The sequence below is a fragment of the Atractosteus spatula genome, chromosome 1 (assembly GCF_055471065.1).
Source record: "Atractosteus spatula isolate fAtrSpa1 chromosome 1, fAtrSpa1.hap1, whole genome shotgun sequence".
NCBI classification, from domain to species: Eukaryota; Metazoa; Chordata; class Actinopteri; order Semionotiformes; family Lepisosteidae; genus Atractosteus; species Atractosteus spatula.
Window position 1 is genome coordinate 11,580,014 of NC_142706.1, and position 26,815 is coordinate 11,606,828.

General features: G+C 42.7%; 1 protein-coding gene across 2 annotated transcripts; it reads right to left on the reverse strand.

Annotated features, from left to right (window-relative positions):
* Positions 1 to 1,347: 1,347 nt before the first annotated feature.
* On the reverse strand, positions 1,348 to 26,815 carry klf3 (Kruppel like factor 3 (basic)). 2 transcript variants are annotated; one of them, XM_088919674.1, is made up of 7 exons: positions 26,636 to 26,815; positions 15,202 to 15,265; positions 12,354 to 12,431; positions 10,795 to 11,284; positions 10,327 to 10,468; positions 5,659 to 5,822; positions 1,348 to 4,726 (listed from the first exon to the last, which is right to left on the reverse strand). In XM_088919674.1, the coding sequence occupies exons 2-7, from the start codon at positions 15,244 to 15,246 to the stop codon at positions 4,545 to 4,547; spliced, it is 1,101 nt and encodes a 366-aa protein (XP_088775800.1). In that variant the 5' UTR covers positions 15,247 to 15,265; positions 26,636 to 26,815; the 3' UTR covers positions 1,348 to 4,544. The 2 variants fall into 2 exon arrangements, with proteins under 2 accessions (XP_088775800.1, XP_088775882.1); XM_088919756.1 differs by lacking the exon at positions 12,354 to 12,431.

Consider the following 26,815-nt stretch of genomic DNA (forward strand, 5'->3'; position numbering starts at 1 on the left):
CTAAATAATATCCTTAATGAAGACAGATGATAATAATAATAATATAGAATCCAGTTCTTCAAAGCATTTTAAACCACATCTTATCCTTCCTCAACATTTTCAGAAAGCTGAAGCATACTGACCTTAATGTGATCTCAGGACTGAAATGGTTTAATCAAACACTAAGGAAATCAGTTTCCTCTCCTTGGCTGTAGCTTGCCTCATCGCTGCGATTTCTAACTAGTATTATCTACTGTTCTTCCTCTCTTGACTGGCAACAGGAAGCTCTGCAAAGGAAGTCTGCAATCACATTATGTGACTGTCTTCAGCTTTTTCAAAGCTGTGTAAAGAGTACTTCAAAGGAAGAATACAAAAACTTCCTATATAACAAGGCCGATTTAGCTAGAATGCTATGGAAAAATGCAAATTATCTGAAATGTCCGAGGAGTGGACTAAATTCTGACTTTCCCTTACAAAATTGGAGCTCATAATAGCATAAACAAAAGTACATCCCTGTGTTCACTGTAGAACCTACATTATAATTCAAACTATAGACAGCTATGTATACTTATTTCTTTTTTATGTAGTAATTATGTACCGGTTAGGTACAAAGCCTTTTGAAAATAATTTCAAATGGATCCTGTTCTAAAATGCTATTACTTCTACCACTTGTACGAAGTCCTATAACTGATGGAGTCAAATACTGCTCTCAAAAGTTTAGGGATTTATTTGTCTGGAATCTCGGAGAGCACCACCAATGGCGGAAGATGGGCTCTTGTGATGTACTGTACCGTTTTGGAGAAATTTACAACTCCCCAAAAAAAAGCAGCTGAAAATTATGTGAAACATGGTTAACAATTCTTTGGAGGCCTCACAGAAGTTAGTGCTCTGGACTGAAGTCCCAGGGGAGATTGGAGTCAACACTTTCGGCACCCACCTTCTTCACATTGCCTAGCTGTTAATAAACTCGGCAGAGCAATCAGGAATTGAAAGAGCAATGCTTGGCCAGACTGCAGCTCACAGATGGAGAGTGTGAGGCTGATGGTGTCCAACCAGTGTCCACTCGAACCCACTCAGCCTTGAGCAATTCCAGTAACAGGTCGGTAATGACATCGCTCTGATCTGAGCCACAGTTCTGGGCTGTACACTCCTCAGCCTGCACTTCAAAGAGTCTTCTGCCTGTCCTGAAGTAATCCTATGCTTTTTGTATTCAGTAAAGAGTAGGTATTCTGCAATGTATACCTCCACACACTACATTCAAGAACATTTCATCAGGCTTCACTGTAGCCAAAGTTACTGTAGTTTGGTTATGGAACTATGTTTAATAATTGCAAAGTGCATGAGAAACACACTACACCGCTGCAAAGATAATATCCACAGGAGTTTATTATATGATATACATTAAAACAATATGTGAGACTATTATAGAATACAACTGTACAGTATACATTTGTGTTCACAGTTTGACATGACAAAATGTCATTACAAAAATCCCATTGGACTACCAACCTATATGTCTTGGAGAAAGATACAGTTCAGTATAAACTCACATTTTTTCTATAATAGTTAAGTAAAATGCATAGTATTCTTTGTGCTGAATTTAACTAAAATCATGCTTAAACCTTAATTGCCCATTCAGTCTTATTATTTAATAAAATATATTACAATTTATAGTATAAAAATCTGCACAGTTTTATACATGTTTAGAAAACGTTAATAAAGGTGAAAGCTGAGATACTAAGTAAGATGTACACTTTGGGCCACATTGCTAAAATTAATCAGTTATATTGAAAGATGTTGCCAGAAAACCACCTAGCACTTGTTCAGTCTGAAATTCTGTCTAAAACAGATCTGTTTGTAGTTTGTATAGTCCCAAACTACTATCTGGATTTCACGCAAATCCATGGAATTTTGTGAAATTAATTTGCAATTACCTTTACAAAATAGAATTGAATTAGCATGATCTTAGTACCAGTCCTAGAGAAAAAAATGTTCAGAAGACAGAATTATTACATATTTTGTAGTGCTATATCCCCCAGAGAAGTCAAATATGATTGAAGCAAAATGTAATACAAGAGGTGCTTTTCGCAATTCAGCTTTTGAATCGGATAAAGTGCAAAGCAAAATAACTTTCCATTTTAAGACATGCTTCTCTCTTTAAATAAATTCTTATTTCATCTACTAAAGGTTTATAGAAATCTAAGAAATTTACATAGCTGTCTACTGGCTTAGCATCTCAGTTTCACCACATGATAAAGCAAGCAAACTTAAAATATACATTTTACAGCTTCCCAAAACCAGATTGAATTCTTTTAAACAAAATAATGCCCAGAAAACAGTTCACATTCTGACAGACACAAAACATGGTTGTGTAGTTAATGACTTGTCCATGATCCCTATTTACAACACTTAGGTATTCATCTAGAAATATGATTGATTAGGAAATCCCTTTTCCCCACTCTCTAAAGAAAAGAAACATCTCTCAAAACCGCAGAGCCCCCCAAAAAAATGTTCAAAATACTTAAAAGTACAGGGCAGCATGCGATTCTCTGGTTTGTGTACATTATTTTGTATTTATAAAAACTAAATTTTATATTTAGTTTATATTTTTATATATTTGCCAATAACAGGGGAAAATTGAGGGATCTCAATTGCTTGAGCTGTGTCTAAATAAAAAAAAAATCCATTACAGAAAAATAATTTATAATCGGGAATATTGATGTGCTGTTTTTAAATTGAAGAGTCACAAAATATTTACTGCCACAAGACAAAGCTCTTTTGTTTTAAACTAGTAAGACACTGACACAACAGAGAGGTAAATTGGTACATAATGGCTATGGCACAAACTACTAAGGATCATAGTTGTTTTTGTTTAAAAAAAGGGTATGACACTTAGCGCAGACAACATGTGAAGAAAGCTGAGCTGCGATTCTTGCAATCTGAATTGAGCTGTTCCCTTCTGTGGCTTTGTTATGGTAAAAGTCGTCACACAGCATGTTTGGAGCTTCCCCAGAGCTCTTCTCATGATTAAGCCAAAACCTCCCACACTAAGCGCTCTGGTTTACCATAGCTCCACGTACATGATTACACCTCTCTCCTACCCACCGACTGTGTTTTGGTCTTGGCACACCACTGTAAAACTTAATGAGGCGACACTGGTGAAGGGCGTGAGGCCTGTGTACAGTTCCGCAGTGCTTGCAATACAAAGTGACACTCAGAAGCATGGCTAGTGATCTTTAAGACTGCCTGAGAGAGAAAGCACAGCAGATGGATGCAAGTGGACTATAAAATACAGCATCTGTGGCACTCAAAAGTGATGGGGCTCCACATCCCCCCCCCCTATTATTTTCAATAATTTTGTTCTACATGCCCTATTTTGTTTAATCTTCACATTGTCTTTTATTGGCAGCGCGCGGGAGTTGGAACCTGTTGTACAGGAACTCCTTTTTTTTGGGGGGGCATTTCTACGGAGGTGCTGTTAACTATGTCCGTCCATATCGAACCCAGAGAACGTATGGGCGTTGGAATAAAGATACAGAGCAAACAAGCATGAAGCTGGCGTATAAATGATATAGCAGCCCGTTCAGGGTATGTGTCCTAGCACGCTAGTTTATTTCCTGATAAGGAAAGATCCAGGGCAATATCAACCAGGCCTACAGTAAGCACTCGAACTGTGAAACAACGAGCAGAGATGTGAGGGAAAGGACATGCTCTTTGTTACGTGGGGTGGAAGATGGCGTGCGAGAAATATTGTCCTTCCTGGGTATTTTTATTAAAAGGGGAATGACCTCTTTTTGTGGACAGCATCCCCAGTTTACCACCAAACCCCAGCGTTTCCCCTCACTTCCCTCAACATCTATAGCGTCCGACAGGAAAGCCTTCAAAACGAACAAAATAAAGGTGAGAAATGTAAGGAACAAGCTTCACTGGTGATCTGAACTCAGAGAACATGACGTAAAAGGCTGGGCGCTTACTTTGACATGTATAAGTACATATGTATTTGTATGTACATGGCCCTGACAAGTACTGGGACGATAGCTCGCATGAACAGTGTGGCTCAAAACATCTGAACCATAGTTCCTATCTTTCGATTTCCACAGAAACCTTCAACTGGTATGAATGCGCTCGGCACTTGGAAAATTCACCCACATTTGAAATCATTTCTGCCATGCTGGACTCCAGCTGTATTTTCTGTAACTTATCAAAGTCATAAATCACCTTTATTCCACATGTTGGAGATCAAAAGGCACTTTTTCGAGTCCTCAGAGGTTTCAGGCAAAATGACTACAAATATTAACCCTGAATATACTGCTGCACAATAATGAAAATAATTCAGCCCCACAATATATATATATAAAATTATTATAAAAAGAAAATTCACATTATGTAGGTCTGACCCGAGGTTTTATAAATACTAAGCCATTTTCTGTGTGGCCTGCAGACTGTGAGTGTTAGCTGGACTGACCAGCTCTGAAAAGGCCTTGTAAGCACAATGAGGATGGTTCAAGCCAGCTGAACCATTTGGAGGGAGGCGGGGGGGTGTGTGTGTGTGGCCTGTACGAGTCTCAGACGAGTAAGTGGCGCTTCTTGTGGAGTGCCAGGTGGTCAGAGCGCGAGAAGCTGCGCTCGCAGTCTGGGCACTGGAAAGGTTTGACGCCAGTGTGCTTCCGAAAGTGCCTGGTCAGCTCGTCCGAACGGGCAAACTTCCACGTGCAGCCCTCCCACATGCACTTGTATGGTTTCTCCCCTGCAGAAAGAAAACACAGAGTACGTGAGTTTATCAGCAGAGCCGTAAGGCATTAGATAGATTGCAACGTGGATGAGCATTTGCTGAATAATTTGAGAAAAACCTTGGAAACCTAGCCTTTTGTGATAACACCTTTCCAGCACAATTTTTCAGGAGGCAAAAATAAGCCCAGACCTGTTCCCAAAGTCTGCTTTCAGTCTCTGTATCATTTTCAGAGGAATTATAGTAAATGTGCCACTACAACCTTCCCGAATATTAAGAGTAAATGGACCTCAATTAAGATATTCAGTTACATAAGTTTGGATTAAGGAACTGGTTTTCATCTCCCCCTTTAATATATCCTTTTAGAATTGAAAGAATGATCTATGCAACAATGATCTCATCTCACTTAAGACTTCATACATGTTAAGTAAAGCGCATGGCTTTATTCTCCCAGACGTTTTCTGAACAGAAAGTGGTTTGTGGTGAGGGCATTTGACACTCTGGGCCTTATTTCGCTTCATTCGGTCACTGAACTGTCTCAAAAGCTCCTACAGGCCTGAACTTGTTGTTTCTGTTGCCTAGCAACAGCTGCAGCAGTCATACGCCTCCCTGCTGCCCTGGAACACGGCACGTTTCACGCACAGTTCTCGGCTGCGGCTTTGCCGAAATTCCCTCACAGCGGAGCAGCTGGGTGAATACTGTTCTAGTGGTAGCTGAACGTTATTTAAAAGACGGAGAAGATGAGGTACGGGTCTCGTAGCAGGACCCAGTGAGTCGCAGTGTTACGAAGGTCCTGGGAGTCTGTACGGGACAGCTCCAGCTTTCCCAGAAGCCCTTAGAAGCTGACAGTTTTACTGTGAGAAGAAACTGTGCGTTTCTCCTTATTTCCCCTCCAGAAGGCCATTTCTGTGCGCGTTCCCGAAGTCCGCCCCTCCGCCGCTGGCTCTCACCAGTGTGCGTGCGCCGGTGGGCCTTCAGGTGGGAGCTCTTGGTGTACACCTTGTTACAGCCATCGTAGTCACACCGGTGGATGCGCCGCTTCTTCAGAGTGTCCGGAGACTCCACTGGCAGGGGGTGTTTCCCCGAGTGCATGATCACAGAGGGGTTGTTGCTCCTGAAACACACGAACAGCACAGGGATAGAAGCCTCCCAAGCCTTTCGAAAACCAGCATCCCCAATCCCCACAGAGCCATTTCATTTTTTTAAAAGAATTTTTTAATCCAGTTCACCGACTATAGCTGAGTCACAGAAATGTATCCAGACTACGTCCACGCAGGGAGTGCGGACTCCCATCTTTTGACTTTATCTAGCTTTTTAGTGTAGCAAAACCAAGAACAAAATATCTGAGTTAAAACAGTCAAACCATTTCCCATTCCAAATGTATGCTTTTGCAACCTCTTAAAAGTCTTAATTTACATAGTAAGCACTACTGTCCTCCATCTTAAATTTGGCTCAAACGTAATTTCCAGTTTGTTAAGTGTAACAACTTGTTTTATTCATCTAGAAGATTTTTTTTTTATCTATAAAGATGATTTTGAAAGCTGGCTCCGAGACACCAGCAGTTCAATTGGAGCTCTCGTTTGCAAGCTGGGGAATGATTTGGAGTTTTCTAATACAAATACAGTAAAAAAAAAATATATATATTAAAATGAAGAGCTGTATCAGAGACAAACACGGTTACAGCAAGAGAGTAAGGCTTATTCTGATGGAAATTTAAAAAAGCATCAAATTGACTCCTCGTACACCAGTCAAAATGTGAACATCATTGTTGTGTTGTAACATGGGGATGTATGAAAAAACACCCCTTGTAAAAGGCAATTTTGAAGTTTCATATACAGTAGTGTGTAACCATCGGAAAAATAGAAATGAGAGACTTCATGGTTTATATATCATGTTACATTCAACTTTACCAAAATCCTGACTAACAGTAAACAAAGGCCAACTCTTCATAACCTCTTTGCAATATGCACTGTCATTGTCAGCCGAAGGCATACTGTATGTGTGCATAAAACCTTTCAGAAACCAGCGACGGCCAGAATGAGAAACACTGGATGCGGTTCTACGTATTAACCAGCAGAGGGCACTGAAAGACTTCCATTTAATACACTGAGCTATTCCTTGAAGAACTTGGACAAAAAGTACTGTATAGAGTGGTCTACAACCAGAACATTTATTCACTAAAGATCCCACAAAGACACTATTCAAGACTGCACAGTTGGCAAATGAAATTCAATGTAGGTAAGTAGGAAGTTACACTCGTATATTTTTTTTAAAAATTGCTCTATAAATATCAGGTTGGGAACCCCAAAATTGAGAAGCGTTTTGTGAAAGGGGCTTAAGAGTTTGTGGACTCTCCATTGACCCCTTTTAGACAAGGAGAAAGCGATAAAAAAATGAAAATATTGGGAAATATAATGAAAAGTGTAGAATTTTAAATAAAGTAATGTTACGGCAATACAATGCACTAGTTAGATCCGGTTGCAAGAACACAAAAATGGCACTGTTGTCCTAGAAGGAGTTTATGGAAGAACAACCCGACTCATTCCAGGTTTAACAGGAATCCCATACACTGGTAAGTCTTCAACATAAGAGATTACAAGGAGATTTGTACAATAATTCAAAATTCTGAAAGGTATTGACAAAGCCAACCCAATAGTCACTTGACACCCGATAGCAGAACATGAGGGAGAAATGGCAAATGAGAATGTAACTAAGGCTGAGAACTAGAGGTGGTTTCTTTACACACAGGGTGGTAGGTAGGTGTCTGGAACAAGCTGCCCGACCATGTTGTTGAAGGTGATTTCGCTGGAAAAAAGCAGCCAAACAAGCACACCGGCTGACCGTGAACCAAGGTGTCTGTCCTCCTCCTTTTTTTCCCACATTTGAGAAAAATAATTGAAAAGGAAAACGAGTAACCTTACTGTTTGAAGGGAAATGTGAAAGTGCTGGCTTCACTCTCTTTGAAACTAAATTAGTTTCTATGAGTTCTATGATTACATGGAATACAAACAAACCAGTTTCTATAACTACTGAACAAGTTGGTGTTGAGCAGGTCTTTATTTCTGTAATACTCTTATAGGGGAGCAGTCTTATGATACATTTATGACTGCAGTTCCATATCCTAGTGTTTTTTTTTGTCCAAACTGTAGCTGTAGCGATGATTTACTACCCCAATAAATGCAGAACTGTACAAGAGTCTTTTACTATACCATCATTACTGCTGCATATTACAGCTGGCTATTAAGCTGTTTAATGCTAGAACTTCATTTGAAAAAGTCAGTCAGAGGAACAAACCGCAAGTGTACCTCGATCCCCGCGAGAGCTCATCGGTATGCGTACTCTGATAGCCCTTTCAAATTCTGCCACCACAAGCAGCTAATTTGTTCTGCTCTTTAAAGTGGATTTTCTGTCAATGTCATCTCCTCATCTCGGTAAACAACATGTCAGAGATGTATTGCTCCAGCCACGCCTGGCAGCAGTGTAATTAGAGGCTTCCTGCAGCAGCAGGGTGCGGCCTCACTCTTGTGACATCAGAAACTAAAAGTAGATTTCTGCCACACCCGCAGGATATGGAAGGCTGCTGCAGCACCTTTACAAACAAGGCTTGCAGCCCTGTCTTGATTCTGCAATGCAAGGCAAGGAGCTCAGGCCTCTGCGAACCCCTGGGCTTGTGACTTGACCGCCACAGTCCACCCAGCAGAATTCTTCTGAATCAACAGGGCAACACCACTCAGAGGACACGAGCAAGAGATACAGATGCCTACGTGCCTCCGATACTGAGAGCAGGTACCTCTTTGCCTGATATTTCTAGAGCAATAATAAGGGTTGTGGGAGAATGGAACAAGCCACACATGTTTGTTAAAGCAGATACCCTCCACTTCCTTTTTAAGAATCAAATGGACGAGATCTTTAGATCAATTATCTACTAACTACCAAATGGGCTGAATGAGCCTGATGTCCCCCTCTTTTGTGTAACCTTCCCTATGGTCTCATGACTAAATCAAGTTTCCCTATGACTCCGGCTCACCGTCAGGCCAACTAAAAGGCATTATTAAAAGTGACTTTTATGACGCTGATGTAAAACTATGAAACCAAAGATGCATTTATTATTAAAGCTTTTGACTTCTTCCAAGCTCATACTTATTTTATTTTTTTTTGCAATGCTTGATTATGTTTCCCTCTGTTTTCCACATTCAGTTTACAGGTACAAGTTTCTTACATGTCCACAACTCATTCATTAATGAGAATATATATGACTAGTCTTTCTTGGGGGCAGACATCTGAAATCTATTTCCCAATTTCCTGAGATCTTTAACCACACTGATGAAATCAGACCGTTCTGTGAAGCTAGCGCAGAGGGAGACAGTCTTATATTAAGCTTTCCAAACCTGAAGACGTTCTTCTCAACAGAGCCTAGAAACACATTTTTAATCATCCAGCTACTTAGCCAATCAACATCTTGTTCCTGCTTTGTGATGACGTTAATGTTGACATTTATTTTCTCTGTTGAAATATAAGGAGCTACTGGAAGTAGACCCTCAGGTTTAGTGTCCCCAGTCAGAATGAACTACTGGTCAGGTTTAGTGTCCCCAGTCAGAATGAACAACTGGTCAGGTTTACTGTCCCCAGTCGGAATGAACAACTGGTCAGGTTTACTGTCCCCAATGAAGGCAAAGGGTAAATACTGTGACAGAACTGCCCCTGCCACCAGCATCTTACTTGATTTAGGCCATGAAAACCAAACTGAAATCTGAACTGGTGATCCAGTTGTCAGAAAGAATGGCTAAAAGGTAAAAGTCAGCTGTTTCATGTGTAGATAAGGTGTGGTTTTTCAATGCTGGCAATTAAAATACAATAAGCAATGTATAACAGGCAAGGCACCCTGTATGATCCTTCCCAGTACAGAAATGTAAAGAAATCAGCAATAGAGTTTTCAGTCTCATGCTCTTGGCAATCTGTAGTTTAATGTTTAAATTCAAAGTCTTCCAAGTAAACAACGCACTGTTTAAAATTTAGTCACCTGATATCATGGTCACCTGAGTCTTGGCATTTTTATTATTCCTTAGAAAGGAACCTAAAACAAATTACATCTTGGGAATAATAAAGACAATCTCTCTCCAAGAAGGAAATGTTTTTCCACAGAACTCAGAGGTGTGCTATGTAATACCCTCTCCCTCATCTTAAGCAGACTAAGACACCAAGGCACTGTTGGGGACAGACGCACCAAAAAAAGGCATCGCGTTTCACTTGCTACGAAAAGGCAAAGGAAAAGGAAAATGAGCACCCTTTGTTCTCTGGTATTACAATGTGACACCCTTCATTTTGCGTCAAAACCTCTAAATTGAAAAGTAGCTGGTAAAGAAGCCCTGGTGAGGACAAAGTGCTTCTTACACTGGAGAAAGCAGGTTTGCCTTGACTAGTTCGATTCAAGCACTCCCACATTCCCAGTAGAGTCCACACCATTTCTACATTTATTTTGTTGTTTTTTCTGACACCGCTGCACAGATCTGCGAGTAGAAAAGGGCAGGGTAATCACTCGCTTTCTAAAAACGCTTAACCTCACGACACTCGCTTCACACCTATCGATGCTACCGCTTCCTTTAAAAAACAATACTCACTCTTTTGACATCACGCTCATGACCGAAGACGAGACGTCTTCACTGTAGGGCTCTTGAATGTATTCTGTCCTTGGTTCCACTTTGACGGGTTTCATCAGGTCATGGAGTTCGTGACACATTTCCCCCACGTTCAGGGAAGAGGCTAAACAAACAAAATGGGTTCAGTCAACAGACTGTACCACGAGCCTAACAGACAGGTGTTTGGACAATGTGAATTAAAATACATTTTGCTCAACGCCTGTGGGGGGGAGAAATGATGACAATCTTTATTTCTCTTCCGGTCCTGTGATCTCTTCATAAACCACCCAGAATTTTTTTTTCCTGCTGGATAGACAGTAAGAAATGAACTGAAACAGCTCCTTTAACTACTGACCGAGGTCATGCACACCTGAAAGACCAGGGCTCTCCAGACTTCTGTTGTGTCGCCCACACTGGAAAAAACAAACGACCAGAAAACTAAACCCTCACCTTGTTTAGCAGCGAGGCTCTGCATTTTCTCGTCCATCATGGGCGACACCATGATGGACTGCGAGAGGTGAGGCGAGTACAGAACGGACAGGGGCTGGACCATGACGGGCGAGAGCACTGGGATCACGCCCTGGCCGGCCAGGCCGGAGCCCGACAGGATGGGCGTGATGACGGTGGGGAAGGGCATGGGCAGGGGGGAGGACGAGACGACGGGCGAGGGCCGCCGGCGGGGCGAGCCGGAGGGGGAGACGCTCGCTCGGTGGCTCGAGCCGCTGCCGCTGGACAGCACGGTCAGGCTGTACGGCGAGGAAGGGGAGCTCCTGGAGGACAGCGGAGAGCCGCGCTTGCTGACGGACAGGTCCACCGGCTCCGACTGGGCTCCGCAGGGCTGCCCATCCAGGGGCTGGTACAGTCTGCTGGGAGGGGGAAATATCACACCGTAGCCCTCGGCTGGAGACTTCACCAAGGCCGGGTAGTTCGAAAACAATGCCTGCGGACGAGGACGGGAAACGGAAACTTCAGGTTTTGCCAAAACAAAACTTCCCAGATGCCCACAGCCTGTGGTTAACCTGCCAGTATGCTGAGATGCCAGTACGCTCAAGATATTATAACAGACACATTTCTGAATATAAAAGGGATATCTGAATCGGAAAACTCGACTTGTCTTGTTTTCAAACTGCTTACTGCGCAGGCACATTGAGTTCAAAAGTGTGCCATCGGAGGAGAAACCTCGTAGGGGGGGTTTAATACGAAAGCTCAGAAGTCACGAGCCGAAAGTCGGGCGCTAAAGCGAATCATAATCATTGGAGCCGACACCAGCCTAACCGCAACGCCCAGTGAATGTGCGCTGGAGGTATCTGAAATCTTGAGTGTGACACAGGATGTCGAAGCACGGTTTTCCAGCCTGCGTGTCAGATGTTAGTGGCGCAGAGGTATTACAAAACAAGAAATCTTTCGTTACTGACATTTCGAAATAAATAACAGAGGAAAACAAAAAAAACAACAAAAACGGGTGTTTCTTAAGTGAGGCAATTGGAATAAGGATTAAAAACCAGTACAACAGCAAAACAATAATACCAGGGAGGTGACCACAGTGCTTCGGGGCTACACAGTGTTTTGAATCTACACAGTGAATTGTTATTTAGCTCTACAGTTCTATGTTTCCAAATAACAGAGTAATCTTTTGACGATCTTGGGAAATGCCTTTACTTAAAAAATAATCCTATTTGCTGTCATTCAGCTTGCAGAAACAATACAGCTATTTATGATACTGTATAGGCACATTTATAAACCTTTATTAAGCTGATGACAAACCGCACACTTCAAGAACCTGCTGGGTAGCTGAGGAAAGAGCAGAGCAGGTCTGCTTCTGAATTCAGCACAGCTTTCAGCAATCAGTTCAGTGCAGCAGTGTTTATTTGGTCAGGGTATCACTAACCCCAAACTTGTTTTCATCAATACTTAATGCAGCAACTCAAAATAGTTATCAAATCTTATCAAATAGTTATCACAGTGGGTGCCAACCAATATGCCAGCCTTCTGCTCTGGGTATAACTTACTGTGCATTTTGCCACTTGTATGCAAATACTGTGGCATATTGTTTTCCCACACAGGGCACATCTCTGCCCATTCAAAAACTGCAACGAGTAAAAGACACAAAAAGTTATCAACAGAGGCAGAATAGCATGTTTTATTATTCAAAGGGCTTTCAGTTTATCGCACTCATATAAAGGCTGCAATTTTACTTGGAAGTAGTTGGCCCTATGCAAGCTTGTGATCGCTGCGAATCAGAAGGATCGAAAGAAATATCACCCAAAACCCAAACAGCTGCAGGAAGCAGATACCCTGGCTACTTTCAAGAAACAGCTGGGTGAGATCCCCAGATCAATTTTCTACTAAGTACCAAACAATGGGGGCCCAATTGCCTATTCTCGTTTTTGTCCTTCTTTATGTTCTCATGCGTTTATCAGTGTTGTTATATTCAAGAGGAAGCATGAGAGAGTAGATGTAACTTCAGTTTATACAAGAACACGGGAGGAGGTAGGGGCCTCTTTCACAGCAACACTTCTAAATGGGGAGACACGTAGGTCAGCTTTGGACCACACGGTTTCAGGGTTTCGAACCCCTGAAGGCGTTTGAGGTTAGTGGAAGTGTGCTCCTTTGACTTTGTTTTAGGTAAAACATTGATGGAAACCTGATTCACACTACCCACACTGGCCAACACGCACACACCCCACTAGTGACTGTGGAGATGACAATTTTTCCAGCATCGGCCAGAGAAAAGAAGCAAGGGCGAAGCTGATTTGCGTTGAGGTTAGACATTGGATCTTGTTAATCTTGTTAATCCCATCGATTTTAAACCACCGTCACAGAGGCACTTATAACATCTCATAAGGGACAGTAGCACTCTTATTTTGTACACGGATCATTCCAGGTCTTCTAAAGACAAAGATTCAAATTATTTGTAAGTTACAATCATACATGGAGGCCCATTTAACCCATCAAACCCAAAGCCATAGTACCTACTGCAGGAAGAGAGGCCTTGTACTTATATTACATATAATATTATATATAATCTCTCACTTCCCTGCACTGGAAAATTGTCTCACAGGAGCTTGACTACAGCCGCCCGATATCATATCATGCATCAATTACGCTGGACTGTATTTTCTTATTCATTTGTCATTTAAATGGTGTTTTCTAATAACCGACCCTAATTCCTGGAATCAGATTTGGCAGAAATTTGATGACTCCCAACCGCACAAATCTACTGATAGCTGTCTGCATGACCAGACAGCGCTTCTTTGTCTTCACAAAGAGAGAAAGCTGCGGTTTTGAAATCAGCAGGGTCACTGGAGCATATGCATGTTGAGCCTATACTTAAACACTCCTTGTGGAGTAACAAAGTCACTTCAGCTATTTAATGAACAGAAGAAACTTTTCAGGAAGACATGGCTGATGGCCAGTCCATGGTTTATTTCTGCTTAACACAGGTGAATAAACGTTACACATCTAACTGAATTAGTAAATAACACTTGAATTTTGCAAAGTCAACACCAAATGAGCTCATTTGTGAGCATTAGGTGTGTTGTAGTATGCCCGACACAGAACAAAAAACTGTGAACCTCTCTTTTGTAAACAAGTTACTCGAGCAAAACACAAGAGTTTAAAGAGAAACGCACATATTGGGGAAAAAAGCAGCTTTGAGAAACACCTTATGTATTTTGCAAAACGAAAGAGATGAATATAATCGTTCTCCACTGGAAGGCTAGACGTCTGTAGGCGGTAGTTAGGCTTGTTACACTTATTGGGCAGCAGACCCAGCAGACCTCAGGGAGCCGGCATCTGTGATACCGGCAGCCCCTGGCCTGTTTCTGGGTTAGTGATGAGAGCTGCAATCTCGTGGGTGACCACCGGGGGGAGGAGGAGAGCGCTCTGCTCACCCCATCCCCTGGGCAGCCCTCGCCCTGGGGCCTCGTCCTCTGGCTCTACAAGGGTGTGGGACTTCGTCTGGAGAAGATGACAACGAGCAGTGACTAAGGGGGGGGGGGGGAACCCTCAGCCACCCTCAGCCACCCTCAGCCACCCTCATCCACCCTCATCCCCCCCACTGTTTCCCTGCAGGTGATGTTTGCAGCTGTGAGCAGGCCTGACACAAGGAAGGGGATGAAGAGAAAAATCCATTCAAAACTGACATTAAGAACACCAGGGATTGCGGTGCTGTAGTCAGCACAGCATCCCTCTATTATTATAAACCACAATATACTAAGGGATGTTTATATAAGTAAGGGCTTGGCACATGGATGGAATACTTAATAATACCCTTATATGCACAGGTAAATAGCAATTGGTTTGACAGCAACACAACCGAAAGTAGGCGGCCTGGCCTCTTGTGCTTGATAGAGCACTGAACCACTCATTCCTAAGGTGGTGGGGGTGAAGATAGATAAGGGTCTTGTACTGAACACTTTGTTTGCATATGAACTCCAGACTGATAACAGCCAGGAGGGGCAGGTCTTTTCTTTAGATCAGGATATTCGGTAGGGTTTATTTGGTAAGTTTATTGGTGTTGCACAAGCTGCGGCGCACACTGTTTTTCACCAGTGGGCTGCGAGGGGGTGATGCCAACTGTATTTCCACCCACACGTACCAGGCCGTGCCGCTTGGTTGACTTCCTGTCAGAAAAGAAGCTTCCAGAAATGCCTGTCCAGTGCGGGAAAAGGTCGGGAGTCTGGCGTCGGGCTCGTCGTGCAAAAAGATAATGAAATATTAACTCCTGCTTTGACTGCACACACCCCCCTTGCTGGAAATCTAAAATAAATAAACCACAGACTGCGACCAGACTGGCTGTTGTGAAAAGGCTTAATCACTGTACGGTATGACTGATAAGAAAGTAGCTGTGCTCACCGGTTCCATGGGCTCTGGCTTGACTGGATAATCATACATGAGCATATTCACTGGCTGATGCCTTCTGGGGGGAAAAGGAAAGAGAACGTTACAGAACAGTTAAATCTAACATAACAGTGTTCGAAAATTACAGACAGAATATCTCACAAAGGGCATAACTGACGCAGAGAGGCTGCTGGTTCTCCTTCAGATCTGTGACTGAACTGTGTGAAACACACTGTTGCAGAGAAGCCTTCAACACGAGCCAACGAAGGAAGGACAAAGAGTCAGCCCTGGAATTCTAAACTCTTTCTTTGTCCAAGGAAAATACATTCAAAGAAAGAAAAAATCAGCGTGACTAACTTCATATTTTGATTTTTTTCCAAAAAAGAAGAAAATAATATCTTTAAGGAACTATATTTTTTACATTTAGGCCTATGACTTCATATGCTAAAAAATGTAATTAATTAGGCCATGACAGAAATGGATTATAGCAATTTGCCTTCAAAATGTGCTAAAATAGGTCATTAATATTATATATATATAGTTACAGACATTTTACAGAATTTATCCCCTCTTTAGACAGGAATAAAGAAGGGATTGTGAGACCATAGCCTGTTAATGTGGGAAAATACCATATGTGGTAGGAAGCCCAAAAAAACAATGACGAAGAATAAATGTCACTGGATAAATTTGCAACTGACTACAAATCTTTTAGTTTTTGTCTATCTGTTTTGGCATACAGTCCGCAACACCCAAAATGCTGTGTATATACAAGAAACGAATGGGTTGTACACTTTTTTTGTAAGGCAAATGTCAAACGTGCACTGTACAGGCCGAAGGCAGAGATCCTACGTTCAGTACGGGGTGTCAGAGAGGAACACAGACTTCGAGATCTTGAGAAAAAAGCCTGTTCACCTACTGCCCGGGGCAGCCTTTAGATCAAAGGATGATTAGCACAGATGCTACATGTGTTCAGGCATTTCAGACATGACCTTGGCCCTGCGGTAATCAATGACTTTCTTGTAATCAGTCCAGTTTGTTCCTCAGGTCTCAGCCTGAGCACATGTAGCACGAGGCAGAAGAGAGTGTACATAAGAACAAAAGAAAGAGGCCAGAGGTTATCTCAAGGACAGCCGATCACTGTCTTTGCTAATGCAAATGGAAATCAAATGACAACCCATGGGGAAAAAGTTTAACGCCACTGTCTCAAAAAGTGTCAGTACAGTGCTTCTAGGCTTTATTAATTACTGATGGTTACCATGCAAGGATTCCCATGATAATGCACTGTAATTATTAAGCTTTTTGTGTATACCAAGTTTTGAATGGTGTCCTTTAACTGCAAATAACTAGTTTATTAAAAAGTGGAATAAAAAAGCAGGTGTCTCCGTGTACAGCGCCCTTTAAAACACAGGTGTGGAGAAAAAGAATCTCTCCACTGAGACAAATGACAATCCTCAATAAGCTTTAGCCTGCAGGTACACACACAGTTTCCTGCAATTTTCTGACTTGCACCCAGCCCTTTTTTTTACTTAAACAGATGCTTTATGATCCACCCTCCTAATTGACAGCACCCGAGTTTCTTAAGAGCTGTGCACTGAAACGGATTCTATTTCCAACAGACCACAAAAAGACACACATCTGCGCTGCTGTGGTCAGCTGACATCGATCGGCTTATCTTCCCCATGCAGGGGAATTAAGCACCAAACTTTTGATGAAGACAAGGGCCTTCACACACCTCAGTACTCATAACGCTGACCCAAAGGGCCGATCTCTTTCTCCAGCTGTGCCTACGGTACGTGCAGCCTCCTCGTTTCGTGCATGGAACCGGAAATCCGACAACTCCATCAGATGACCCTTTACAAAGATGAAAAATGCACTTTCCCATTAAGAGATGAAAAAAAGCCGCACCAGTTGTGCCAGTCTGAATTTTCCTGATACACCCTACTACATTAACTGACCAATAGATAAAAAGATTTTTCTACTGTATATACAGAACCGAACATTAACAATGTAAGATCAATACGGCTACATGCAGCGTTCAACCTTTTAACGAGAAATGAACGAAACCTCCCTTAAGAACACATGAAAGCTCAAGCCCCTGGATACATTGCTGGAGGAAGGACATTTGCTTGCTTATTGGACTGTCCTGTCACCTCACTCTTCACTTTCCCTCTCACTGATGTGTGAGCAGAGTGGCCAAAGTCCATCCTGCTCGGAAGAGGGTGAGTGTCCCTTTATAACTAATAATTAACACTGAGCCCTGGTGCTCTCCACGTGCCCCACAACAAAACGCCCTGCTTGCCAAGACTCTGGCCTGTCCATTAATTCTTGGGGGAGGGGGGTTAAAATTGAAACACCAATGGAAGAGCACAAAGCAAGCATGGCAGCACTCATCAAAATTCACCATAGCAGCACTCCCAGTGCACTTCACCTGTTTTAAGCACAACAGGGGCAGGTCCCGCATTTTTCTTTTCCAAGCTACATATATGTGCCAACAGCGCAGTTTGTGCGTTTTTGGCACATCCGTAACGAGACAGAAAACAAGTGCCTAGCCTCATTTTTGTTTTATTATTACACTTGTCAACTAAACGGCAGCCGAGTCTGGGAAAATCATGCGCACCTAGTACAGCCCAGAGAGAGGGAAGAAAAAAAATACTCTTGAGGCCAGGTGTAAAAAATGTAACAAAAAACAAAACCCCCCCCCAAAAAAAGGGCCAGGAAAAAAAAGAGAGAATTTGTTAAGAAAAGCTGGGCAGGGTGTGGCTTCAGGGAAACGTGTGGAACAAGAGCTGTCACAGCCTCTCCCTGTGGGTGTGATAACGAAACAATGTGGCATGTTCCTGGTACAGAGGTTACATACAATACCACAACCGAAAGAAGTGAAGTTATTAGAACACACTGCATGGGCCTATTGTCCTTCAGAAACAGGAATCGCACGGTTCTAAACATCTCCGTGTCAAGCAAGTGTGACGGTAAACGTTGCCTGACAGGGTTATTTTGGCTCTCTGTTCAGAATGGCAGCCCCGAATTATCCTCTAATTAACACAACTACAGTAAAGAAAGGTCGGAGCATTTCCAAGTCTAACCTTATTGAAAGCGCCACACAGTAATACCTTGGGATACACAACGCGGAGGTGTGTTTTTATATATTAATCACTTGAAAAGGGCTGCACCCCGAAAGAAAACGCTGTAAGAAACTCCCAGCCAGTTCCTGAAATCCACCAACAACGGAACAACAAACCTGGCGTTATATCCAGATTATTAAATTTTAAATCCGCACGTTTTAGAACCGTATTTGGACTTTCTAGATTTCCGAGTCGCTTTAACTGAAGGTCACAGGCTGCGTTCTGTTTCTGATCTTGGCTTTGCCACGGTTAGGGGACAAGGCGGGATCGCCCCCAGCATACCGCAGCAGGGGGAAATCCCAGCTGCCTCACCGCTCTTACTCAATCCCTTCCAGACAGTTTGGGCTTGTTTTTGAACATTTTTGCTTGTTTTGGAAATCAGGTTCCGCGTATTTCTTGCATGACTGGCAAGCACTGGTCGACACCGGCATTAAAGATGCCTCTAGCTAAACGGCTACTTGTGTATGGTGTCTAATTTGGAGCATAATTGTGCAGAACAGCTCATCTGAATTGGGAATTCTCTGCTAAGAGAAGCAAGTCACTGGTCGGTTCAACACTAATAGTACTACCTGAGAAATTTATTGGGACTCAAGAGGAAAAAAAAAACACTAGCTTTAACAGTAGAGGTACAGAATTACCCCCTTCACTGCCAGCAAATATTTTTCAAGTTCTCTGTGCAGTGGCACATGTCCAAAGTCCCATCAGGTCCACTCACTTTAACTGACACCATATTCCCCTCCATAATAGCTGAGGCATCTGAGATTCACTCCCACCCATCGAATAGGCTTTACTGCTGATTTGTGATGGAATGCCCTGCACGTGCCCGTAGTATTCATTACTCACAAAGAAAGAAAAACTACCAAAGGCCCATCAAGTTTGACACGTCATCCATTATTTCAGAGAACAGGCAGATATTGGTAGAGAATCCTAACCTTCATTTTAAAAGAAATTCTCCACAGGGTCTCAACAATAAAGCAAAAAGAATCTGTATATCACACTTGATATGAAATGTCAGACATGCCTGGGTTTACCCAGCTAAAACAATTACACAAATTCTGTATTTCAACATAAGAATGCAAAAAAAAATTCAAATCCATGAATTGATCCACATCATCACAAGGAAGTGAATGTGAGTTTTGTACGCTTCCCCTTAAAAGGAGTTTGTGTCTGAAGAGCAGAGTTACAGCTGATCAAAGTAGGCCCCTATATTTTTTTTTACAACAAAATGTAAGCATGCCGTAAACCATAATTCATTAGTCTGCCTCCATGTTTGAACTAACCAGAACCTTGTTGTAAAGAGTACAAATAACATGCAAACATACTCCAAACTGAACTAAATAACAGGCTGTGGGGGGAAAAATGTTATTTTTTCACTTAGAAAACTGTTTTTTGAAAAAAGTCAAGAGGTCTTACCACTGTTATTGGTTTCCTTGGATCTCAAATTATAACATAGATAAAGAATGATGACTTTGTGTACTAAAATTAAACCAAGAATTGGGGAACTGCTTCCAAACCTTGGGTCTCTGGATGCATCCCAAACTTGTGTAAGCTGTAGTTGTTTTTAAAACAAATTCCTAAGGAGGTTTAAATGACACCGCTGTTGCTTATGTGTACTAACTGTACACTCTCATTATTTTCCCAAACAGGCCGTACAAACTGAAGTGCGTCACCTTTAATTACCAGATTACATCTTTGGTTACAATGGGCGTACCGCAGGCACAGAACTGGGAAGACCACAGCAAATTTAAATTCTTACGATATCTCAACCCACTTAGCAAACACGGTCACCCATACAGCCCTCGTCGCACACCCTCAAACGATGCCCTCTCAGCTTTCCGGCTCCTCTTTCCCGTTTTGCCGAACAGGGCAAGTTTCAGTTTGCGGTCACGCTCCGCAGGCTCGGAGCTCTGGCCTCCTGGGTTTTGTCTTTAAGCCATATAACAGGTTGCTGTGCTCGGAGACGAAGGGGGAGAAAAAAAAAAAACCCTGACTTTTTTTCAGCCTCCCTCAACTGAAAATGTCTGCCAGGGTCTGGACTGTGTGCCGAGAGCTGGTGGTTTGTAACAGTCCCCCACTTCTTTCTAGGAACTTTTACACAACGCTCAGCTGGTTACTGAATTCCCCAGTGTTACCCATCCAGTTTTAGTTCCCTGCAGTTTTGGAAAGCCTCCGTCTACTGCGGTTATATTAAAAGTACCCAGGGCTTCAGATCACTAGCATATCAGGCTGAGGCACTGTTAAAAAAAAACCCCACCAGACTTAAACCATCCACTTCCAAGGAGACCTTCAATTTGTAATCAACCAAACCTTTTGGCTAATACAATAAATATAAAAACACCCAGGACTCTCAACATTACTGCATCTTTCAATCTAAAAGAGAAAATAGGGGATAAATGCTCCACAGACAGCTGGCAAATCTACAATAACGTCGACACGTTGGTTGTCAGTTAAACCAAAGTGTCAGTAAAACCAAAGCATTTGCTACAGTGACAGACCTGGCTGTTGCTATGGCACGTAGGGCCCAGGCTGTTGTTTTTTTTTTTTAAACTTGCCATCTCCCCTCCCTTCCTCCCTGGCTCAACAGCCCCCGTACCCGAGGTTCGGCGCCCCCTGCAGGAGGATAAACTGACGCGCGGCAGGGGGTTTCGAAACCCGAAAGGCCTGCCCTCGGCGTCGCTCAGTCTACTGTGCGTTGCCGCCTGGGGAATTCTGGTCACAGTCGGCTAATGGCATGACCCAGGCTCGAACCCGCGGTACGCACCTTTACTGGTTGAGCTACTCGGGAGACCCAAGGAATCTGCACTTATAACAATAATAATAATTGCTTACAGGTGTAAGTGTTTCTGGACACTCCACTCAAAGCGCTTTACAGGTAATGGGGACTCCCCTCCACCACCACCAGTGTGCAGCCCCACCTGGATGATGTTTATTTAGCAGGTTGCCAGTGCAGACATAGGCTACAGAGCATGTCTGGAAACAACACCTTTACGACGAACAGTCTAAACAACAAACCAGGATTACTCCATGTGTTTTAATTTCAACATAGTCCCCAAGTGACATTTCATTTTAACCAATGAGTCACAACGTCTTGTTTAGTGAGTAAAGCTAACAAAAGCAGATAAACCACTCCATCAACATAGACAGTAAAGCAGCACATCACATCAGGATCACCAATGAGCATTTCAGGTCATTTGTCAAGAGACTTAATTAAAAATATGTCAGAATGACTTGATACTCAAGGAAGATATGAAGAAAGCCCTGGATCAGTTAGAAGGTGCTTGGGTTAAATTCAAAAGCAAAAACAGATCGATATGAGCTTTAAGAGGTGTTATGCTATCCTAAATTTTAAGATAAAAAAACAAGCATGAAAAAGTATATGTTCAGCTAGGACTGGCATAAACGATTTCCATTCATCTTCCCAAAACTCTTCACTGTTGCTGCAGGAGACTTTTTTGCCTACAGCAGATAACGTTCTATTTTAAATGCACAAAGTCCACTTAACCAATCTCTCTGGTTAAACAGAAAACAGACGCCCAATTCTGATACAAAATCATCATAACGAAAGAATCTCTCAAACACTAAAAAGAGGTACAGATGTTCACTAGAGCCTAGTCCAACAAATATATTAAAACCATCAATGTAACAATAAAAAGGTTGAAGAAAAGTTTTGAATCCAATCTTTATATTCTACAAACAAGCTTTTTTGAAGAATACAAAACAAAGGACGAAAAACAAATTCTCATTTGCAGTGTTAACCCAGAGAGGACCCATTTTAGACAGTGTAGATTACACAGCATGTTTTATTGGAGAAACCTAAATGTCATACTTTGTTTTGATGTACATCAGAAGTTTCTAACTCGGGATTTGAACAATAGCCTTTCAGTCACAATTTCAGTTTTCTCTAGCCACTACTACACACTGCTGACAAGAGGCCAGGCAGGAGGACAACCTAGCAGAAAAAAACACCTCATCATAACGTTGATTTTAATTGTATAGCCTACATACATGTTTAGAACCTTTTTTAAAACACCCTGGCTGTTTGGATTAGTCACAGACAACAGCCATTGCATGTGCCAAACATACTAATGTGTCTGCATTAATTAAAGATGAGGCAAGCCATTAGCCCCGAGTTTCTATTTCAACACCACCTACACGGGCACGCACTCTCTTACTCAGTCAAGCATGGAAGGATGCTAACATATGGTAGCAGAGGCAAAATGATGAGCCATCAAGAAACGGGCATGTGTATTAACTAAGAATAAGACACACTAAACAATCCAAGCTGTTGAACAACAAGGAACTGATATTGCTGCATATCTATGATGTCTTTACACTTGGAACAGAACACTTTGTGTCTTGACTAAATTTTAGAGGCTTTAGACCAGACTGTTGGCAGTCATACGTTACTATCAGTGCAGAAGAAGGGACACTTTGTTAGAGGGAAAGTTTATGTAGTTCCAGCCAAAAAAAAAAGTAGAATTACCAAAAAAATTCCCAGCAATCACAGAGTTGCTTTAACTCGAGGTAAACACATTATTACTTTCTTCTCTCTCCCTCTGAAAGCACCAGCACATGAAGGGGCCATAAAACACTATTATTAATGAGCTGAATTATTAATAGCCAGGTTGGAAAGGTGCAAACACGACAGGCCTTCAAGGTTAGGTTTTTATTGCTTTCTTAACTGCAGACAAAACATATCCCAATTAATAACCGTGGTACAACTCTAACGTGCGCTCAATTCAGCAGTATGGCCTCGGTAAACTACTCTGTTCTTCTGTTGTCCTGCTTATAAAGTCTCCCCCAGCGCGGCGTAACGCAGCAGAACTGACGGGTGTTTCCATGCTGCGTGGAGAGAGGTACTTGTGTGTGTGGCATCCTGTCTGGCCTCCCTTCCTCTCACCGAAGCCTTAGGGACCCGTAAACAGCAGGCGGGCTCCCTCAGACAATACCCTGCGTTATCAACGCAGGCCTGCTGCCTCGTTTCCTGTCTCAGCCCCGAGCCCTGCCTGCCGCCTGTGATGAGAACAGACTTGGCGGGGGGGGAGACTGAAAAAAGAAAATGATCCAAGACTTTAACTGTTTACAGGTACGGGCGCTGGCAGGAGCTACAGTACATGGCCTCAAATACCTTCCCTGGGAAAGGAGGGAGGGAAGTTTCACTCCGGTGGACAGCACACAGCGCAAAACGCATTTTGCAGCGACCGCCGCCGCACAAGAGAGCGGCCGATTCCCAGCTCAAAAAGGAAAAGTGTGGCACTGAATTGTACGCACCATTGAACTACAGCATTGGAGATGACACGTTCAATTCCCCACTGTGGTGCTTGCATACTAGAAATCAGGGCCTGAGAGAAGTTAGTAAAAGCCAATAAGAAGCTGATTCGGGATATTATGCTGGACTGAAAACCTGGGCACACACTGGTCCTCCATTACTGGGGAGGTCCTCCATTACCCCTTCTCTAAACTCGGCCCCAGTCCTGCAATTTCTCAATGTCACCCACCTGGCATTGAAGCTCACAGACTACAGGAGGACTGTGCATCATCAGTGAAATTAGTCACATAGTCGATCTGAATTTTTAAAAGGATCGTTTTAAATTTCTCTCTACCCCTCACGATGAATCTGCCTTTTTTTCCCCCTTCGGAAACGAGACAGAAATTATTTTTTTTTTAAAAGCTGGAAAGGGCAGCAGCTAGAGCAAAGCGAGGCTTTCCTGCATGAGCAAGTCACCACAAAGAACTCTCCCAAATACAAGAACGTAGTTAACAGCAACAGTGTGAGCTGAAAAACGCAGGGTAAAAGTTAATATTTACCCCCGCAGTGGCCTGAAACGTACCTTGAGCAACAAACGCAGGCTGCGTGCGTAGGTGCATGCGCACAGGTGTTACTGTATTTTTTTTTTCGTGCGGACCAAACCTGATCAAATGTCCTCACATGGATAAGTAACCCCTGGGAAACAAGTACCGTGAAGACCGAAACTGCGTTTTTTTTAAAAAAAAAAAACAAAACAAAAAGTGTCCCGAGCCGAGCTTCTCTTCAGCGGTGTACGGGATAGCGAATAAAAATAGAACGAGAGCGAATGGGAGGTCCTCACACGTACAGAAACACAAACACATGTGTGAGTGTGTGTGTGACCTCCTCCTGCAGATAATAGCGGAAGGGAGAGGTTGGGGGGGGTGGAGGGTCTGCTGTTTTTTGGGTAGCCTCCAGGTCTTTCTTCCCGTGCGGGACTCCAAACAGGAAAGGAGCCGGCTTGTGCCATTTGGAAGGTCTGACGCAAAGCCCAGCCTTGAGAATAAGCACAGGAAAAAAGAGGCCCGCTGGAGCGGCGGTGACGCGGAGGCTGCGAGCTGAATGGCCTGGTTCACCGCGCCAGCTGCCGCACAGCACAACAAGAGTGGGTGGAGGTGTTAGCTTTGTGGGTGTGAGGAGAAACACCGCACTTGCAAGGCACAGGTCTGCCCTGTTCGCCACAGAGATAATTGAAAACTGTAGCATGAATCAGCTTTTCGCTGGAACCCAGGTACACAAAGACACAGACCACGGAGCAACACGAGAAGGGGGTGGGACATCACAGTTAAAATCACCACCGAGATTTTTGATACAACAATTAACTTAAAGCTTCACAACGTATTTTTTTTTCTGCATCGATCCTTTAAAGCAACTTACATCTGGTCTGATCAACAATAGAAATGGCATTCACGATTAAAAAACAATCTTTTCAGTATAAACCACAATCAGAAACCCATTAACACCACTAACTCCCCCCCCCCCCCAAACAAGACTTCAATCCCGATGGATAGTCAAAGAACAATCCCAATTCCGTGACCTCCACCAACTTTATTTGACAAACCAGTGTTTTTCAAATAACTGCAGGTCTCAGTGTCGGTAATGTCCCTACAGAAACCACTGCGCCGGTTTATTCAGTACCATACCACACTTCAGCGCTGTGCGACAAAGATCAGTAACGAGCACCAGTATTTTGTATTGCACCAGTGCAGCCGTATACATGCATTTACTTACTTATAATTCAAATTTATCATCAGACAAATGAGACAATGGAGTATGTACACACAACAAACTAGTTGCAGTCATGTTCTAATACCTTTCTTTTATTTCTGTACCTATTGCCCAGACTGATCATAATGTTTCACGTCGGAACAAGAGTGTTAACACGTGTTAATGCCTTTGTTCGTTGATTTCAGCCGCTCTCAGAAGTCTCTTACTAGCAGAGGAATGACTGGAATCCGAGTGCTGTATTAGTACATAAATGCAGTACATTATCACTCTCACTAATCATTGTCATTAGTCCATTTTAATTTCTATTTTTCTATTTCAACCGGGTCTTTTAAACTTTGTTTCAGTGCCTCCTGTCTTTTCCGATAGTACAGAGCAAACAAACAAGAGCTTCACGGTAACACAGGGGTTCTTATCCCTGGCTCCGAATGAAACATTACATCGTAATGTCTAAAAAAACACAGCAATCAATTAAACGGGAGTTTTGTGATATTAAGATATTCTCAGAACATCTGAAACCTCAAAGATGAATATACTTCAACCCTGGAGGACCAGAGTTATCTTGCTTATCTTGAACAGAGCACTGTTTAATCGATCGGTAAAGTACGCAGGATCCCTAACTAATACAGGTGATTCGGGGTGAGGTATAAAAGTAACCGGGTTGGGGCTGTCAAAGCCCAGGGTTAGACCCTCTATAATACACCATATCCACCTCATTTTAAAAACACTTGCCCATAAAGCAAAATGCGATTACTGTTCAGAACATAACATTAATCGGGGGTCCCTTCTCCCCTACAGAGATCATTCCCTGGTACCTACGATACCAGCGCCTTGGCGACAAATAGAGCGCATTAACAGGTGCCCCCTCAACAAAGCTGAAACGCTTTTCTTCTACACACATTAATGGTGCAGGTCAAAAATGGATAACAGATCACAAGAAATAAAGAGAACTCCGAGACATACTAAATCCATCCCAACTTCAGTTTACATCGGTTCACCAGAACACGACACCTGCGAGTGCCGCATCTGGTATGAACTAAATCTGTCACAGCTGTCTCTCAGCTACCCCTCGGATTCGTTTTCTGTTCAGAGAATACAGAATTGCCATCTATTAGGGCTGTATTTCTCCCAGAGCTGTAACCATACACACCTCGCATGAAATTGTCAATTCCACCAAAATAACAGAACCATTACACTATAAATATCAGTAGCTGGAGTAGTAACACTGGTAGGAGTAAAATAAAAAGTCACATTTAATGGTATCAATAACAGAACACTGCGAATAATATACTATCACAAGCTCAGCAAGACTTACTTCACAGACGAAGCAGAACGTATATAATCCAGTGTCAACAATTTAGGTTATGAATTCCAGCAAGGAAAACCACCGTTCTCACCAGCATTGAAAAAACAAGAATACGGAAAAGGGGGGGGAAAAACTTTCAAAAGAGTTCAAGCTTTCAGTCTCTTACAACTCCAGATCCGAGAGTTTTCA